Source organism: Silene latifolia, chromosome 4 (genome assembly GCF_048544455.1).
Source record: "Silene latifolia isolate original U9 population chromosome 4, ASM4854445v1, whole genome shotgun sequence".
Taxonomy (NCBI): domain Eukaryota; kingdom Viridiplantae; phylum Streptophyta; class Magnoliopsida; order Caryophyllales; family Caryophyllaceae; genus Silene; species Silene latifolia.
This window is the reverse complement of record NC_133529.1, coordinates 104,746,252-104,766,815: the sequence shown is the minus strand read 5'-3', so window position 1 is coordinate 104,766,815 and position 20,564 is coordinate 104,746,252. Positions and strand designations below refer to the sequence as shown.

The 20,564-nt window shown below is 34.8% G+C and overlaps 2 protein-coding genes across 2 annotated transcripts; one reads left to right on the top strand and one right to left on the bottom strand.

The window, feature by feature from the left end:
• The first annotated feature begins 2,622 nt into the window (after nucleotides 1–2,622).
• Nucleotides 2,623–7,956, top strand: LOC141651866 (cytochrome P450 89A9-like). Its single transcript, XM_074459558.1, has 6 exons — nucleotides 2,623–2,649; nucleotides 2,755–2,816; nucleotides 3,544–3,681; nucleotides 3,938–3,945; nucleotides 4,053–4,108; nucleotides 6,451–7,956. Exons 1-6 carry the CDS (start codon nucleotides 2,623–2,625, stop codon nucleotides 7,954–7,956), a joined length of 1,797 nt encoding a protein of 598 aa, XP_074315659.1.
• A 524-nt stretch (nucleotides 7,957–8,480) lies between these two features.
• LOC141653703 (ras-related protein RABH1b) lies at nucleotides 8,481–12,408 on the bottom strand. Its single transcript, XM_074461543.1, has 6 exons — nucleotides 12,047–12,408; nucleotides 10,986–11,056; nucleotides 10,634–10,722; nucleotides 10,204–10,315; nucleotides 9,359–9,449; nucleotides 8,481–8,907 (listed from the first exon to the last, which is right to left on the bottom strand). Exons 1-6 carry the CDS (start codon nucleotides 12,161–12,163, stop codon nucleotides 8,764–8,766), a joined length of 624 nt encoding a protein of 207 aa, XP_074317644.1. The 5' UTR covers nucleotides 12,164–12,408; the 3' UTR covers nucleotides 8,481–8,763.
• Nucleotides 12,409–20,564: the final 8,156 nt, after the last annotated feature.

The following is a 20,564-nucleotide window of genomic DNA, read 5'->3' as shown; positions in this document are numbered from 1 at the left end:
CACAATCAGCATTTTCTTTTTTTTTTTTTGCTCTAAAAAACACGCCCTCTCTCCTCATCTCATCCCTTCAATCCCTTCATCCAAGGGCTCTTATAAAGACTTAGGGCCTTATAAGGTATGAAGACCTTATAAGAACCCTTCTCTATATATATATATATATATATATATATATATATATATATATATATAGAGGTGGGATCCGGTGAGAACGATCACTCGGTGAGAACGGTGAGAACAAACTAATTATCCCATTCTACAAAATTCACGGCAACCCTTTATCTTATAAATCCAATTTCCAGAAAACTCTTTTCCATCCCATCCCATCACCACCCATCACATGTCGTCGCCGCCGACAACAAACAACACCGGCGAACCATTGACCAACATCCATGACGCCGGCGTAACTCCGGCGATACCACGAAGCCCCGTTCTCGAATCTCAGATCCCGATTCTCCTTGACCACCCTATCTCCATTCTCCACCATCCTCCTCGCGAATCAACTCTAACTGACGCTTAACTCCTTATCACCGCCGCTTCCCGCAGATATTACTCGCCGGAAAATGTCGAAAAAAAGAGGCGTATATGGCAGCCAAATCGCCAACAATGGCGATTTGGGATAGGAGAGTTTGTTGGTCGTCCTAATCTACTTGTCGACGGCAGAATTAGCTGTATGTCGTCGTCGATCACCTCATTGGCAACACAACTCAACGCCGGTGAAGAGGAATGTCATATAGAACGACATCAGTCACCATCAATTGGTCCCTTTTGAATCAGAGTACGGAGTATATATTTTGTTAATTTATTAATGAGAAACTTGCACATTGACTTCTCGATTGACGAGTGCAAAAGTACAAGAAATTTTGTACACTATTCTCTAGCTCAACGAAATGAATTTTACAAAGTAGTTTGCTATCTTTAATTTACTTGCTGCAGTCTAACTTTTTGACTTTTTTTCATCATTAATATAATTTAATTATAATTGTTGTAGCTATGACCTGGTATTGAGTTTAATGTGATAATGTGATGGGCAAAATGGGGCAATCGATGCGTTAATTATAATATCAGATTTACATTCTTATCAAGCGTATTTAGAATTTAGGTAAAAAGTGTATCTACGTTAGAAAAAAATGCATCTACACCCTAAAAAAGTGTATATAGAATTCCGGTAAAAAGTATCCCTAGGATAAAAAAAAAAGTGTATCTACGTTCTTAAAAAGTGTATATAGAATTTCGGTAAAAAGTGTATCTAAGATAATTAGGTTTTAGAATTGGGGAAAGTGTATCTAGAATGGAAAAAAGTGTGTATACATTGTTATAAAGTGTATCTACATTATTAAATAAAAAGTGTACCTACGATAGTCAAAAGAGTATCTAAGATTTGTTAAAAAAAAAAAAAAAAAAAAAAAAAAAAAAAAAAAATTGTATCTACATTATTAAAAAGTGTATATATAATTCTGGTAAAAAAGTGTACCCACAATAGACAAAAGTGTATCTGAGATTTGGTAAAAAATAAAAAATAAATAAGGTGTATCTACATCATTAAAAAGTGTATATAGAATTCTGGTAAAAAAAGTGTATCTACGATAGAAAAAAGCGTATCTGAGATTTGTTAAAAAAAAAAAAAAAAAAAAAAAAGTATACCTTGTATTCTAATGTATATAGTGCGTTCTCACCGTTCTCACCGAGTGATCGTTCTCACCGGATCCTAAATCTATCTATCTATATATATATATATATATATATATATATATATATATATATATATATATATATATATATATATATATATATAGAGATTGAATCATGTGAGGCACCCTTCTTAGGGTGAGGCTACTGGACTCATCTCATCTATTCAAATTATTAACATCTGATTAGATCAAACCACGTCATCTATTATTAATTCCTACTCATCCGTGTACCACCTCCCCCCCGTTCTTTTATTCTAAATTTCCAAAGGACACGTAAAAAGTATCATTTATCTCTCATCTCTCTTCCATCTCGTCGTCTTCGTCCAATTCAAGCTACAATTTCTTCGATTCTCTTGAAATTTATGCATTTCGGATCTTATCTTTGTGTTCTTGTATCTCACTCAAGGTAATTAAGCGATCGTTTTTCCGAGTTAAGTTTTTATCATCATAATTGCATATTTGCAACTTGAAATATCGATTGTTTGTGGTTTCTACTCATAATTTTATGATGTACTTTTGTTATTGATACTAATTTACGTATTCTAGGTTTATTTATATAATTTGTGATTGTTGAATGAAGCGAAGAAAATTCCATGGAAGATCGATTATCTCTCTATCAATCGTCATTATAGCGCATTATTTTTCGATTTCTTGTTAATTTTCCATTGTTTTCGCTCGTTCGCAGTGATTCTCTTCTTCCTTCGCTTTAATTTCGCAAATCTCGTCATTTTTACTGATTTTGATTTGATTTTCTGTGTCAATTTATTTTAACTTCGCATGCCTTTGTTGCTTTTTTACGGATCGAACATTGTTTAGATTTGTTGCGTTTAAGTTGTTGATTGTATTTTTATGATTTTATTTCTATTTTGCTCACTGATTTACTTGATTTTGTGTGTTTTCGATTCGAGCTTGTTTTTCTAGTTCCTCGTAATATATGGAGTATACTGTATATAAAGCAACTGTATACCGTCTTACAGGTTTTCATTCTATATACCCTCGTAATATATGGAGTATACTGTATATATGTCATTCTCATTAATGCAACAGTGCTTGATTTGGTTAACAGAAATTTATAGATATGATAGATTATGATGTGGTCATCGATGTTGACATGGACTTTTTTCCAATGTTTCCTACCTTTGTTGTCTTTTACTATGATGCTGCAAAATTTCGAGTTTTTGACCATCACAAAGTTAGAGAATGCTTCTTTAAGAGCTTCTATGTCAATTTGATACTTAAGGCCCATTGCGAGATTGATCACTTGCTCGACTAAATGGACATTTTGATTGTCATCAATCTTGTCATCGTAATCAAACTGTTCCTTGATAGTACTATCCATACTTAATTTTCACTTATGGAGCAATAATTGATTAAGAATAAAAAGATAGAAGAAGGTTCAATAACTTTGAGTAATATTATGGTTAAGAGCCAAGGAGCAGCATGCCAACATGAACATTATATGTTTAACAGGGAATGCAAGATCTCGGCTAAAAACCTGGAAAATGCATTATTGATGAGGGCTAAATTTCTCAACTAATCAAGTTCCTCATCAAGAAAATGTGGAGATAGTTCACCAAAGAAATTGTCTTTGATGAATAATGAGATGATGATACTTTTTTTTTATCCCGCGTTATTATAGCTTTTGCTTGGGGGTGCAATGACCCATGGACCCTATATAGGCTGATATGTGATATTTGGCTATTACGCAAATCCTAATAGATGCGGGAAGAAATATTATGTGTAGCAAATAAACATATTATAGCGAAAGGTAAATGGACATATTTCACTATCTTAGAATTGTTTGTTCCACTACAATGGCATCTAACAATTTTTATAACTGGTGGTGTTTCTGCAGACATGAAATATATGTGACACAATACAGGGCGATGTTTGTAGTGAACTGTGAAGTAAAGGAGAAAACGATGAGGCTGCACAAGGCGGCCAGAAACGAAGAAAGAAGAGGAAAGGGAGAGAGAGAGTGTTGGAGCAATTGGTATATTCGGTAGCAATTGGTTATTAGTGATGTTGTCTACCACACGATTGCATAAATTTGTACTTTGTGTATGTTGTGACGCCGACTTACATTGCAACATCGATTCACGGTGATCATTAGACTTTGTCCTCTAAACACTACGAGATATCACTACAAGGCTATAGTAGATGTGTTGAGCAAGAAAGTTCCCAAACAATTACTTGGACCGGACACCCTGAATCACGCTTCACCTTCGATGTTGTTGCTGATGAAACAGTTTCACAGGTTTGGTAACTTCTTTTTCGTGCAATGTTAATATTGATTGTAGACTCTCGCTATTAATTGAAGAATTATTTTCCTAAAATAACACACCATGTTGGTACTTTTCGCAGGAAATGAAGATCAGTATTCTGCCGCTGTCACGTTCAATGTCACTGGAAATCTCAAGGTATACATTTACAGTTTATGGCTCTTGGAACTCTTGTTATCTTCCACTCGAATACACTTGCTTTTTTGGTAGAAATATTTGTTTTTTTTCTGTCCCGTAATTGGGACCCATAATTTCAAACCTTTACGCCTTCTTTTGCCTTATACTAGTAATGGTTCGTGTTTCTGTTATTTTGGCAAGGTGATTCAGTTTGTTACAGGTTAGTTAAATACTCCATATCTAAAGGCTATTAGCTTAAGGTTCCCCTTATTTAATCTTTGTTATGTACTCGTATATCTTAAAGGCTATTAGCTCAAATGGGAGAGCAATGTGCAAATCTTGCACAAAGGTATGAGTTCGAATCTCATATAGCCTAGTTAATTTAAGAATCTAGTGTATTAAACTTAAATACATTAACATTGAGGATGAGTTAGCGAAATCCGTACTCAGATGTGCAAAAAAACGTGATTTTAACCACTTATGATGACCAAGTTTCACAAAACAAGCTCTCCGATTCACTGAACAAGCTCTGAGATTCACAAAACAAAGTCTCAGATTCACCTAATAAAGAAAAGAGCAAAATAGATGATTTTAACCACTTATGATGATCAAGTTTCACAAAACAAGCCTTAAGATTCACTGAATAAGGTATGAGATTCACAAAATAAGGCTTGAGATTCACCAAATAAGGAAAAGAGCAAGAAACGTGATTTTAACCACTTATGATGACCAAGTTTCACAAAACAAGCTCTAAGATTCACTGAACAAGGTCTGAGATTCACAAAACAAAGTCTGAGATTCACCTAATAAAGAAAAGAGCAAAATATGATCAAGTTTCACAAAACAAACCTTAAGATTCACTGAATAAAGTATGAGATTCACAAAATAAGGTCTGAGATTCACCAAATAAGGAAAAAGAGCAAAAAACGTGATTTTAACCACTTATGATGACCATGTTTCACAAAATAAGCTCTAAGATTCACCGAACAAGGTCTGAGATTCTCAAAACAAAATCTGAGATTCACCTAATAAAGAAAAAGGCAAAATAGGTGATTTCTAACCACTTATGATGATCAAGTTTCACAAAACAAGTCTTGAGATTCACTGACTAAGGTATGAGATTCACAAAATAAGGAAAAGAGGAAAAAACGTGATTTTAACCACTTATGATGACCAAGTTTCACAAAACAAGTTCTAAGATTCATTTGAACAAGTGCCCGAGATTCACAAAACAAAGTCTGAGATTCACCTAATAAAGAAAAGAGCGAAATAGGTGATTTTAACCAATTATGATGATCAAGTTTCACAAAACAAGCCTTAAAGATTCACTGAATAAGGTATGAGATTCACAAAATAGGTATGAGATTAAAAAAAAAAAAAAAAAAAAAAAAAAAAAAAAAAAAAAACTTTTTCGGAAAAAAAAATTTCGAAAAAAAAAATTTGAAAAAAAAAAATTCGAAAAAAAAAATTGAAAAAAAAAATTCGAAAAAAAAAATTTGAAAAAAAAAATTTCGAAAAAAAATAATTCGTGATATTGTATTGTATAGTGCGTGATATTGTTTTATGGACTCATGGACTCAAATATATAGGTGGACTCACCGGATCTTGCCTCGCCATAATGAGGAATTTGGTGAGGCCGACGCCTCCGCCATAATGAGGTGCCTCACCGGATCCGGCCTCTATATATATATATATATATATATATATATATATATATATAAGATAACAAACTCTACAAACTTTTTTATCCATCCATTTATATATCTCGAGCTATTCTTTCTTGGGACGGAAAATGACTTGTAATATGTCACAACAACCTCCCCTTTTTGATAATTATTTTAACCGATTATGAGACATCACAAGCTTAATTGTAATGACTAACGCGTCAAAGAGAAGAATTTGTGATATATCTCATCTATGTGACTTATTCATTGATTGAAGACACATAGTCATAGACTTATAAATCAATGATTTTTACTATTCCAAGGCCTCGTACATTTATTACTAAAAACACTAGTCCAATATGACATGCCAATGGAAATCACTAAACTGAATAACTAAGCTAATAAGGTTTAATTTTTGTAATTGTTAACAATCTGACATCACGTCTTAGCTACATTTGTACCATGTTGAAATCAGCTTTAGACAAATCTAATCAATCACTTTAACTTATGATTTCACTACATACGTTTATTTCTACTAAAATCCACACAATTTTATCTATAAATACGCATTACAGATGTTAGTTTATGATATTCCAATTACTAATATTAAAACAAATATTATTATTTGTTACATCTTAATTGAGAATGGGAATCTGGTTTATCATTACCGTTTCTTTATGTCTTATTTTCTTAATTAAGGCTTTAATTGACATTCTTCCTAAGAAATCGCAAATCGATTCCGAAAGAAAACCTCAATTTCCACCCGGAATAAGCATTTCTCCCGCAACATGGTTGCTTAAGTACTCATCGTTTCATGGGCCGTTACCGCTAGTTAAACGCCTCCGGTCCAAGTTGGGCCCGATATTCACAATCTATGTGGGTTCCAGACCTACAATATGGATCTCGGATGCATTCCTCGCCCATGAAGCCCTTATTAAAAACGGGTCTATGTCCGCGGATAGGTTGAAGGCACCCCCAACCAATAGCATATTCAATAGCAACCAGCACAGTGTGAGCTCTGCTGCTTATGGGCCCACTTGGCAGGCCTTACGCCGTAACTTGGCCTCTCACTTTCTTAGTCCGACTCATATCAGTTCATTCGCTGGGGTGCGAAAATGGGCCTTGGATATCCTTATTCACCGCCTTGAGGACCGGTCCAAATCCGGGGATCCGATCCAACTAAGGGATCACCTCCTACACTCCATATTCCGCTTACAGTGTGCTATGTGTTTTGGGCTTTTTTTAGATGAGGCCGAAGTCAAAGAAGTCCAAAGCATAAGCAGACGAATCTTATTAGGCCTACCACATTTTAGCATCCTCAATGCATGGCCCAAGTTGACAAAGATCATATTCGCAACCAAGTGGGCCGAGATCCATACCCTTCGGAAAAAGCTCGATGATGTGTTTGTCCGTCTAATTAAAACTCGAAAAAAACTTGTTGAATCAGAGAAAGAAAAAATACGACATTGTTATGTCGATTCATTACTAGAGTTGCAAATTCCAAATGAAGAGGGAGGCTTGAGGAACTTAACTGCGGGTGAAATGGTAAGTTTGTGTAACGAGTTTATAAACGCAAGCACAGACTTACCTAGTACCGACTTAGAGTGGGCCATGGCGAATTTAGTCAAATACCCTCAAATCCAAGCCCAACTTTTAAGGGAGATTAAAGAAGTCGTTGGGTCAAGGCCTAACACGGATGAAATAAGGGATGAAGATTTGGCCCAAATACCATATTTGAAGGCGGTGATCTTAGAGGTGCTTAGACGACACCCATCGGGTCATTTACTGTTGCCCCATAGAATCGAACAAGATATGGAATTGGGCGGGTACACGATACCCAAGGATTCTTGGATAAAGGTCTTAGTGGCTGAGATTGGGTGGGACCCAAATGTGTGGGAAGATCCAATGAAGTTCAATCCCGAGAGGTTTTTGACCAATGATGCACTAGTTGATAAAAATTTCGACTTAGCCGGGAGAAAAGAGATTAAGATGATGCCATTCGGAGTAGGGAGGAGGATGTGCCCAGGACATGTTTTGACTAGGCTTAATTTAGAGTACTTTGTCGCTAATTTGGTTTGGCGTTTTGAGTGGAAAGCTGGGGAACAAGATGTGGATTTGTCTGAGGAAACTGTATTCACCATTATGATGAAGAACCCTTTGGAGGCCTTAGTTTCATCACGAAGTACACAAGATCTAGTAGATTGAATGAAATGAGTTTCTATGTTAACATACTTGGATTGTACTTATTGAAGATCTAGCTATTGAATTACTGTATTAACGAATAAGCATCAATAAGTTTGGTTGTATAGGTACCAACCATTTCATATTTATAATTTTATTTAACCGAAAAATTCAGTTTACCCCTTTACCGTGGAAGCCATAAATACCCAAAAATTATATTCCGTTATGAAATTCTAATTTAAGCAACTCAATACATTTGCAATGCAGAAGTCTCATAAGCGCCCATCAATGAATCACTCGAAGGCAGACAGCAAAATTACCCAGCAAGCCACAACATGTGGCTCCAGGTGTCGATGGATCACGGATCCAAATCCGAACGATACTAAAGAATTCAATCAATTTACCACCAGGATGGGACACAACCAGGCGGTAGATAACTAACATCTGCCATCAAGATGGCAGAAAAGTGCATGCAATCAAATCCACTGGTATTCAAGTATCAAGACAAGCATTTTCTCTACATGGTTCTGGCAGAGTAGGGGCACAGATGAAAAACCTGACTGTCACTTTGAGTGGCCAAGCATATTCACATATATGACAACATTTAGAGTTTAGACAAATAATGGCATGAACTCCGACATATCTTCAAAATTCTAACTCTCTCAAATTCTGGATGAAGAAGTCTAGCATAAAAAAGTGACACTACGAGTCTATGACTATGAATATGATACTTCGGGGAACGAGCAAAATCTTTGTCGCCTCAAGGATGCAAGGAAAAAAAAGTACACGCGAGTTAATTAGGTGAGGCTTCCATGGGGACCCTGTTGGCGGTCAGCAAGCACACCCACCAGATTGAGCACTGGATTGTGGTGCACTTGAGGTGGACTTGAGACTTACATCAACCATGTCCTCTTGCTTTGTTGAAGAGAGTGTCTCCATTCCAGGTAAAGCTGCAGCGATTTTCCGAAAAAGTGCCTACAAAATGCATATAATTTTCAATTTAGTTACAGACTCTGTAATCTTTGTCCTAGATTGCGATGGAATAAGGAAAAAGGTCTACGTAACCCTTCTTTTTCATGTTCCAACAAAGTTTTCAGAACTTATGTGTACTGTGTTAACAACACAAACATGTCACAGGTAAGAGACTAAGAGCTGCATACATTCGACCCCCTTATCCCGACCATTGCGGCTCGAGGCATTGGGGGTAATGTTGTATGATGAATCAATAATAACCTAGTCCAAAAGTTTAAACCAAACTCTAAAGTATGGGTACAGAAATGATAAGAGGGAATACAAATTACTATCCAGTTTACATTATTATACATAATGAACTATAACTATAGTATGCACGGAAGGATGTAAATTGTAGACTGTTAGAATACTAAAAAAAGTGAAACAAATGTATAAAGGAAACCGGAGGAAGCACCTTTATGTTGAAGCCAGCTTTTGCACTAGTTTCAATGAACATGACATTGAGATCCCTAGCTTTTGCTTCACCTTCCTCAATTGAGACTTGCCTGACATCATAGACAATAATTCAGCAAACTGGCAAAAGGTTGGCAGGCAGCAACAAATATGATCCAAACTTATTTCTCAACCAACGTTCAAAGAAAAACTGAAAATCAAATAACTATACGCTTTTAGCAAACTCAATCAATTTAATGAAGCATTCTCAGCTGCTCTAACTATTCACCACATGGACAAGGCTAGTAGACCGCAAAACTACAAACAAGGGTGGGTTCAATTAAAGAGCTTATCAAGGCTCGATAGCAAAAAGGAACTTTGCATAACTTTGACATTTTAGCATTAAATAGAGAAGTATAGTGACAAACTTCCTAAAGAACAGAAGGGCTCTACTAAGGGTCTTAGATTAACCAAGAAATAAGGTTAACTCTTACAAGATTTATAGCTCCAGTGTCTATTCACAATCGGGACCAGTTGAAGCATCCTTTAAGTCAGAAGACAAGTCATATCAAGGCTCTTACTGAGACGTGACCTAATCAATTCCTATTTACCACATTAACGACTTTCAAGTCAAACCAAATCAGTTTCTGTCAGTCATATGAGCAATTTCTATGTCTTAGATACTCAAGAAACCTCATTGTTATGTACTTCTGGAAAAACAGCGGATCAAACGAAGCAATCCCGTGAGGTCACAAGCAAGAAGAATCTTATCGTTGGAACACCCCACAAGAAGAATAGTAGCTCAAAACCGAAAACACACACACACACACACACACACACACACAAGACCATTTTACGTTAAAATACCTTTTGTCCACAAGATCAGTCTTGTTTCCAACAAGAACGATAATAACATCACTGCCCCTCTCAGTGCGGACCTCTTCAATCCACTTAATTGTGTTTAGAAAGGATTGTCGGCCTGGTCATGGACAGATCAAACAAATGAACAAAGAATGTCAGCCAGAATATTCAATGGTATTTCAAGAGCCTTGCAAAACCCCAAACATATGATTACGTATATAATGTAAAACAAATGTAAGAAGAAAGACTCCCTGTTCCCTAGAGACAACATCGGGAGTAAAATGCACATTTGGGTTTTTGGAGGGAGTAATATTTCAAAAAAAAAACACACAAAATGAGATCATGCAATAAAAGAGGGAGTAAATATTTTGAAGAAAACAAGCTTGGGCATTGGTAGATTGCGTACAGCAATATTCAGGGTCCAGACAATACTTACTCGCAACATCATATACAATGACTGCAACTGATGAATCCCTTATGTAACTAGGTATAAGACTCCGGAACCTCTCCTGCCCAGCAGTATCCCTGTGCACAAATGAATCAAAGTATTCAATTATGATAATGTATGGACTTTTGTGATCAATGCGCTTCCTCTTTGTGTTTCAAAACCAATTGTAAAAAAATATACAGCAACAACAAAGACAATAGACTTTGTTAAAAATGATTAAGAAGTTTGCTAGTCAATAATGACGAACTTAAAATTAAGTGCACATTTGAATTTGGAACTTGAAAGAGACGTAACAATAAAATGTAATGGTGAAATTTGAAAATCTAGGAAAGAAGCTTACCACAATTGAAGACGTACAGTACGATCTTCAAGATACATGGTCTTTGATAGAAAATCAATACCAATTGTAGCCTGTGCAACAACAGGAGAGCACATTTAAGTAATAACCATTATAAAATGTTTGGTTTGCCATGAATGATGCACTAAAAATCAAAACACAGGTGAAGCAAGAAAATGATGCTTAGAACAAAAGATCGCATAATGCTGAAGTCATTCCCCCACAAACATAACAATCACGCATCAACATCCAACCAAAAAGTATTTGCTTCTTTACTAGCACTAGACGAACTAATAAATGGAGGCAGTGCGGTAATATCAATTTTTTTTGGTCTAACGAGTAGTCGCATTACAATAGAGGGGAGGGGGAATCGAACCTGGGACCTATTGACACTTATATTTGGTTGTTCACGGTTATAAATCACACACATTCATGATTCGTTATAAACTCATTATCCGTGATCCGACCATCACAGTGAGTATCCCAATAAAAACAATGAGCCCTGAAAATAGTTAAATTCGCACATGACCGCAACACAAACATAATTTTGGATCAGCCTAATAACAACTCCATATAAACATAATTATACCAAAAGCTTTACTAACCAAATCAGTCAATTACAACTACGAAGTTTTGGACTACATCTAATTAATCCTCTTCAGGAGGAGCAATCAATTCCAATGCGATGCAAACACAGAACCTTCAAAATCTCAACTGAATCACACTCATAAACCCTAACTTAGCAGAGATCATACCTCGAACAAAATTAACATCACAAATCTACAGTTTATGTATCCAATAATCTAAATCATAGAACTATTTGCATCGGAGCTAACTATAATTTGGAGATCATATAATTTCAAGTAATTTTAGAAGTTCAAGACGATCAAAGAAAACAATTAAAATAAAAACGCGATCACAATTCAAAACTAATACCATCGAAGCAAACAAATCAGATCCGCCAAAAAACAAAGATCGCCAAACAATCAAACGAAATTGATTGATGATGAGATGGAATGTCGATAAAAACAACAATAATTAGTAATCATCAATCAGAAAAATACCTGATAAGTGTTATCGAACTTGTCGTACATGAATCGAGTGATGATACTAGTTTTACCGACGGATTGATCACCTAAGAACACAAGCTTGTATTTCGCGAGAGCTGATACTGGCGCCATTGTCAAGGGATCAGATCACTGAAATTCGTCGCAATCAGGGAAAATTGACAGTGAATTTAGGTCGAAAATTAGGGAAGATCGGTTGAATTGTTAAGAGTGATGTTGAATTGAGGATGAACAAGAAAGAAAGAGGAGAGAGAGTGAACAATGGAGTTTGGGAATTGGCCAGGCACTGATCGCACCTAAGGAGTTTGTTAACTAGACGGAAATATTGATCATACAAATCATGAAATCACGATAATAATAGGTCCGACGGCCATTCGCGGTATATATAAAGGTTTTACGAAGTATGTTTTAGCCTTTTAGGTATTATTAGTATTGATGTCCGGTTCAGTCCGTGCTACCTCTATTTAACATAAAATTATTTTCAGATAAATAAAACTATTTTAAAGTTGCATAATTTATAAATTTATCATTAATATTTTTTTCTGTAACTTATCTTAAAATTATGATAAATAAATTATGAGACAAATTAACTATTCCAGTTACTAATATTTTACTCGAATCGATAGTTAGCTAATTGTTCATATATATATATTTTATTTTATTGTTAGTATTGTTACTTTTATTTCATTCGTTATTAATACTGTTACTTCCACTACTTCCGTTGTAGTTATTGTTACGTAATTATTGTTATTTTCACTACTACCGCATTAATATTGATAATTTCACTACTCTCGTTGTTACTTCTATTACTTTCACTACTCCAGTTCGCTGCTAATAATATTGTTACTTCGATTATTCAAATGAGTGATTACTATCATATTAATATATATCCAATGTTACTATTACTTTGACTATTCAAATGAGAGACTTATATATTTATATAAATATATTATATATATTGATTAAATCAAATCAAAATAATTATGGAATATTATATTTTTTTGGAAATTTAGCTTGATTTATTTACTTTTTAATAGTTTCCAAAATATAACATAGTTATATTATATTTGTGTATGTTAAATAATTAACATCTTTTATACTAATTAATATCACAAGTGACGCATGTTTATTTTAAGGAAAATCACCATATTCGTGTTTTCTAAATTTATACTTCAACCAAAACTAGATACTATTTACATTGAAGTCCCTTGGTCAGGTCTATCGCACATCGCTATCGATTAAAAACTATATGTATAATTGATTTGTATAGATTTATTTAGTTATATTTATGTCCATTGGTTTTCAAATTATATATACTAGTATTGGTGCCCGGCTTCGCCCGGGCTACCTCTACTTACCATTAATTTTTTTAATTAAATAAAATTACTTAAAGTTGTATAACCCATAAATTTATCATTAATATATTTTTCTATAACATGTCCTAAAAGGCTAAAATTACGATGAAATAAATTCTGAGATAAATTCACTACTCTCGCTATTAATATTTTACTATTATTAATGAAACAATAGTAATAACATTTCACTACTTACCCGTAATCATTGTTACTTTCGCTACTCCCGCCGTAGTTATTGTTACTGTCACTACTGCCGCATTAATATTGATAATTTCATTACTCTCGCCGTAATTATTAATACTTTCACTATTGCCGCATTAATATTGATTATTTCACTACTCCCGTTGTTGTTTCTACCACTTTTAATAATCTCGCTGATAATACTGTTACTTTTACTATTCAAATGAGTGATTACTACGGAGTATCATATAACTATATCCAATGTTACTACAATTCTTTTCTTTACTGACGAAATTACTTTTACTACTTAAGCATGCAATTTTAAGAGGATTATGTGCATTAAATCAAATCGAAAGAATTATGTAATCAATACTATATATTAATTCCAGAAACCAAGGGACTTCAATGTAATTAAAGAAATCTATACAAATTAATTATACTATATAGTTTTAAATCGATAGCACCATGTGATGGACCTGATAAAGGGACCTCAATGTAAATATTATATAGTTTTAGTTAAAAGTATAATATGAAGATGCCTTGATGAAGAATATTTATGGAAATTACATTAAATTAAAGTAATTAAATTTAGAAAACACAAGAATATAGAAATTTTCCTTAAAATTAACATGCCCCACTTATGTAATTAATTAGTATCATCATAGAATTATACATTAAATTAAATGTAATAAAAGTAATAGTAGCAGCAACGAGATTAATAAAATTAACGGTATTAATGTAGTAGTGACAGTTATAATAATGATAGTGGAAGTTGTGAAAGTAACTACGAATGTAGTGAAAGTAATAGTGGTAACAATGAGAAGTATGAACAATTAAATAACCAAACGACTCAAGGAAATATTTTATTTATTTAAATATAGGCTGGATAAAATTAACGGGAATAATGAATTTAACAGAAAAAAATAGAAGAATTCGTAAAAGTAACAATAGTAACCACGGGAGTAGGGAACGTAATGATATTAAGAAAGAATGTCGTGAAAGTAATAATATTAATAGCGGGGTAGTGAACGTGTCTCATAATTTGAAAATAAACTTTACATTTCATCATAATTACAAGATATGTCGTAGAAAAATATATTACAAACCGTAAACGTGTGAGTTAGACAACTTCAACATAGTTTATTTCATTGAAAATAAAATTTTGCGGTAAATATAGTATACTATATAGTTTTAAATCAATAGCACCGTGTGATGGACCCGATTAAGGGATCTCAATGCAAATATTACATAGTTTGGGTTAAAATTAAATTATATAGAAGCTTGGTAATTTTCTTAAACATGGTCAATTTTCTTAAAACAAAATAATTAATTAAGATTGTCAATTTCCTTAAAATAAAATAATTAATTAAGATGGTCAATTTCAAGGAAACTAAAAGAAAGAAGATGTCTAATAATTTTCCAAAATATTTATAGAAGACTAGAAGATGGTCAATTTTCTTAAAATAAAATAACTAATTAATATAAACATGCACACTTATGGTATTAATTATTATCATATTAAAATTATATATTAAATTCACAATCTATGCAATTTTATTAAACTTTATAGTTTATTAGATGTATAGAGATGTTAATTATTTAACATACAAAAATATAATAAGTAGGTTATAAATAATTCAAGTTAGAATCCATGATATATAATATTGCATAATTCTTTCGATTTGATTTAATGCATATATGTAATATATTTATATAAATATATAATCTTTTTAAAATTGCATGCCTAAGTAGTAAAAGTAATTTCGTCAGTAAAGAAAAGAATTGTAGAACATTGGATATAGTTATATGATAGTAATCACTCATTTGAATAGTAAAAGTAACAATATTATCAACGAGATTAGTGAGAGTGGTAGAAACAACAACGAGAGTAGTGAAATAATCAATATTAATGCGGCAATAGTGAAAGTAACAATAATTACGGAGGGAGTAGTGAAATTATCAATATTAATGCGGCAGTAGTGACAGTAACAATAATTACGGCTGGAGTAGTGAAAGTAACAATGATTACAGGCAAGTAGTGAAATGTTATTACTATTGTTTCATTAATAAGAGTAAAATATTAATAGCGGAAGTAGTGAATTTGTCTCAAAATTTATTTCATCGTAATTTTAGGGTATGTTATAAAAATATATTAATGATAAATTTATGGGTTATGCAACTTTAAGTAATTTTATTTAATGAAAAAAAATATTTAATGATAAGTAGAGGTAGCCCGGGCGAAGCCGGGCACCAATACTAGTATTATATATTATGGAATCTAACTTGAATTATTTATAACCTACTTATATATTATATTTTTGTATGTTAAATAATTAACATCTCTATACATCTAATAAACTATAATAAAGTTTAATAAAATTGCATAGATTTTAAATTTAATATATAATTTCATGATGATAATAATTAATATCATAAGTGTGCATGTTTATACTAATTAATTATTTTATTTTAAGGAAATTTACCATCTTCTACTCTTCTATAAATATTTAGGAAAATTACCAAGCATCTTCTTTCTTTTAGTCTCCTTGAAATTGACCATCTTAATTAATTATTTTATTTCAAGGAAATTGTCCATCTTAATTAATTGTTTTATTTTAAGGAAATTGACCATGTTTTAGTCTCTTACAAATGTTTAGGAAAATTACCAAGCTTCTATACAATTTAATTTTAACCCAAACTATATAATATTTGCATTGAGATCCCTTAATCGGGTCCATCACACGGTGCTAGTGATTTAAAACTATATAGTATAATTAATTTGTATAACTTTCTTTAATTACATTGATGTCTCTTGGTTTCTGGATTTAATATATAGTATTGATAGTATTGATGATTTAAATCGACACCTTAATATTTAATATTTCACTCTATTGTATTTTGATATGAAACAAAAAAAATTGAAATGGAAAACTAATAAAAAAGAATTGGTAAAGTTATCAAATATATATTTTTATGAAAGTACTTTTTTTACCATAAAACTATGGATTTCATTTATAATTTTCTCCAATTTTTTAAATGAATTTTTTTTGTCACGAACTTAATAGTAAATATGTGTTAAGTTGTTTTCTAAGTACTCATGATTGCATTATGAAAATTTTAGCAACTTATAGTTTATAGTTTAATACCAATTTTATTTTATTATAATGAAAAAAATTGTAGTTTTGAATTTAATTAGAAAAATAAGAGCAAAATTATAATTATAATAAGATCATATTTTAAGTAAAAAATAATCGTTTATTAAAAGAGAGCTTTAATTGTTTCTTGGGTTATTTAATGACAATAATCCAAATTAAGCCTCCGCTTTCCCATTTAATCCAACATATTGATTATCCCATATTAAACCTAACTATTACATCATTTAACTTGTATTGATCTCGTCTCATATTTAACCTGCTAGAACAGGTTGTCCAACAGGTCATGATATGGGCCTTTTACCCTTAAACTACCCACCAGAACCCCTGTTATCTCCTTCTTCACTTTTATAGTCTTACCCACTTATACAACAATCACCCCACCACAAATTAAAAATGATGGTTGATTTTCATCGACGACGTTTTAGTAAACTATCAACGACGTTTTCATTCCAAAAGACGATAATGCCCTTTGCACATTTACACTACTTTCTCTCTTTAAACATTTCTCTCTCAAATTTTAGTAAAAACCAACTAAATTAGAAGGAAAAAAAAAAGACAACAACAATTAACAACATTAATTAGCATGACGGAACCCGAATCACCGGTACTGTAATACTCCGTATTTATAGTCTTGGGGGTACTCTATCGAGTAGGCCTTACTCTGTCGAGTAAGGGTAAGTGGCGAAGCAAAATAGTTTCTGACCTGTTGGGCACTCGATCGAGTAGCTGGGGCACTCGATCGAGTAGGGGGGTACTCGATCGAGTACCTTGGGTACTCGATCGAGTGTCCGGTTTACGGGGAGTTTTCGCGGGTTTTGTTAATTATGCGATTAGGGTATTTAAACATAATCGTCGTTGTTTTAATTCACTTTTACCAAAACCTAAAACCTGTTTAAGAGAGAAAGCAGTCAGTCATCTTCCTAATCGCATCCTTAACAATTCCCGGAGTTCAGACGGTCAGTTCGTATCGTAGTTCGTGTCGTTGGATTCCTTGCGTCGAGGGTAAGCTTTTAATATAGTTGATATAATGTTTTGCTAGGTTTGATCAAACCCTAATTTAGGATTTGGGGGTTTTATGAATAGTAAGTAATTGGTAGTCTTTATGTGTTATATGTTAGGAGGAGAATTCGTAGAAGAGGCGTTTTGAGACAGCTGTAGATACCGTCTGCGTGTTGTGCTTTCCAGGTAGGATTTCCTACTCAGTATTAGTCCCATAATGGGATATTGGTGATGTGCTGTAGTTAGTTGTTTGATATGATGATTGTGATTGTGATTGTGATTGTGGTTGTGTTTGTTGATGGTTCTCGAGATGCGTTCTCGGCTGAGTGGGGTCACTTGCGGGAGTGATCTCACGCCCTAGTTTCGCCCTTCGTGGAACCCGCCACGAAAGGGGATGTGCACATTAATGGACAGGGTTATCGCTCGTACGATGAGCGGGGCTTAGGTGGGAGAACGGCTGCGGTCCCCCATCGAAGTGTAGTCCGGTGGACGGTCGGTATTGAGACGATGGGAGTTGGTGGTGTGTGTGTGTGTGTGATTCGTCTATTTGTCTTATTGTTGTTATCTATATTGATTGTGTGATTAGTACTGACCCGGTGTTGTTTTGTAAACCTGCGGTGATCCATTCGGGGATGGTGAGCGGATATTGAACGGTATAGAGATGATCTTTGGGATAGCTGGGATGGCCACGACATGACGATAGAGTCTTCCGCTGTAGTTTAGTATTTATTTACATTTCAGTTGAGAACAGATAGTTTGGAATAATGTATTGTACTTTCAGTTTGGTTTCGAGGATTGTACTTATTCATTAAATTACTTATAATAAATGTTGTTTCTGTTTTGTATATTTGATTATCATACCTCGGGCAACCGAGATGGTGATGTCTTCATACCTGAGTGGTCCTGGTAAGGCACTCGGAGTATGGGGGTGTTACAAATGGTATCAGAGCGACGATCCTGAAACCTGTAACCAATGAACTTAATGAACATAGGGAGTCAATTAAAATGAACCCGGGGTAAAAGTTGTAGGAGCTAGTGCAAAGGCTTGGGAGACGTCCTAAAGTCGCGGGGATCGCCCTACAACTTTGAACCGGTCACATGGGGAAAGTGTTTGTCGAGTCATCTGTGTGTTTGATTAACTTGTGCAACAAAGTGATGAAGTGTATTGATTGTTTGGTGTTGAAATAGGAAGTTGAGCATGTGAAAGAAAATGATATGTGGAACATGTTAATGAGATGATAACATGTTGAATGATTTACAATGTGGCTTTAATAGCATGATGAATTGATCTTGTTGATAGCAGAATAGACGCTAGCATATTTATTATAATATCATGTGGTTTTATAAAGTTTAGCATGTTAGTGTACGACGTAATATGCGGGTAGCTCTTACGTATTGGTGGTACTTGATCGAGTGAGGCTGACTCGATCGGGTAGGTTTTTGGCGATTTTGAGTACAGAATCGAGTTTTGGGGCACTCGATCGAGTAACTAGGGGTACTCGATCGAGTAGAAATCACTCGATCGAGTAGCCTAGATACTCGATCGAGTGGGTTAGAGATCGAAGGTCCGTTTGGTTCGGAGTTTGGGTACTCGATCGAGTACATGGGGGCACTCGATCGAGTAGCCCGTTACTCGATCGAGTGGGTTTGGATACTCGATCGAGTAGGTTCTGGGCGCGCGTTTCGCGTTTTGAGGTTTAGTACGCGTGTTTATGTTTATCCCTTTCTTATATAGCTTCAAGATGCCGCCCAAGAGAAATGCCTTGTACGCGAGAGCCGAGCTTATGACTACGGATGACATCGTTAAGATGTTGGAACACCGGGACGCTCTTGCGAGACCCGAAGAGAGTGAATGAGGACAAGGATAAGAGTAAGGAGAAGGAGGTTGACCATGCTAAAGTCAGCCTCTATATTGCGAGGTTTAACCCGAAGGAGTACAAGGGAGTTGAGGAGCCTAACCATCTTGATAGTTGGTGAGGGAGATGGAGAACATACTAGATTTAGTTCGTTGTCTGATGAGATGAGAGTAGATCGAGGCTGCATTCTATCCGAGGGGCGGCAAATGGCAAGTGGTGGGATTCGGTGAAAGTGAGTGCCAAGGAGATATATACCAACCAAGGGTTACCTGCTATACCTTGGGAGGAGTTTCGTAGGGTCATGAGAAAGGAGTTCGTACCCGAACATGTGAGGAGTAAGTTGAGAGAGGAGTTCGACAAGTTTAAGATGACGGTGAGATGTACGTGGGTGAGTACTACGGGCGGTTCAATGAGAAATCCAGGATATCTTGAGGATATGGGTTTGAGTGAGGAGAATCTGGCTTTGAGGTTTGAGAGAGGGCTAACCACGAAGATTATGGATAAGTTACCCGTGGGAGTCCTTACTGATGTGAAGGAAGCGTATGAGAGGGCTGGGAGAGCTGAGAGACTAGTGGAGATGGCTCAGGAGAGGTCAGGTGGAGAGAAGAGGAAGTCTGAGAGCGAGGGTGGTGGCCAATCTAATTTCAAGAAAGGCAACCACAATCAATCTAAAGGATTTTCTTAAGGGGTCCGGGTTTAGTCTTTGGGACTTCCTTTGGGCGAGGTCGTGGGAGTGTGAGCAATAGCTGGGGAGTGACCTGCTTTGGTTGTGGTGGCGTAGGCCACAAGAGACATGAGTGCACGAGTGCACCAGAATCCTTTCAGAGACCTGCGCAGAGCTTTGCGAGCAACAGACCGGCTGGATCATGGCCAAACCGGGGAGGTCAGAGCTACCAGAGCGGAGGCAACCGCAACGGCGGTAATTCTTACCAGAAGACACCGATGAACAACAACAACAATCAAGGGTCGG

Coding starts and splice junctions, on each gene's coding strand:
- LOC141651866 (XM_074459558.1), top strand. CDS start 2,623: ATGGAGTATACTGTATATAAAGCAACT. Junction 2,817..3,543: donor GACATGGACTTTTTTCCAAT/GTTTCCTACCTT, acceptor GTGTTTCTGCAG/ACATGAAATATATGTGACAC. Junction 4,109..6,450: donor ATGTCACTGGAAATCTCAAG/GTATACATTTAC, acceptor TTCTTAATTAAG/GCTTTAATTGACATTCTTCC.
- LOC141653703 (XM_074461543.1), bottom strand. CDS start 12,163: ATGGCGCCAGTATCAGCTCTCGCGAAATACAAGCTTGTGTTCTTAGGT. Junction 9,450..10,203: donor ACTGATCTTGTGGACAAAAG/GTATTTTAACGT, acceptor CTATGATGTCAG/GCAAGTCTCAATTGAGGAAG. Junction 8,908..9,358: donor AAGCTGGCTTCAACATAAAG/GTGCTTCCTCCG, acceptor TGCATTTTGTAG/GCACTTTTTCGGAAAATCGC.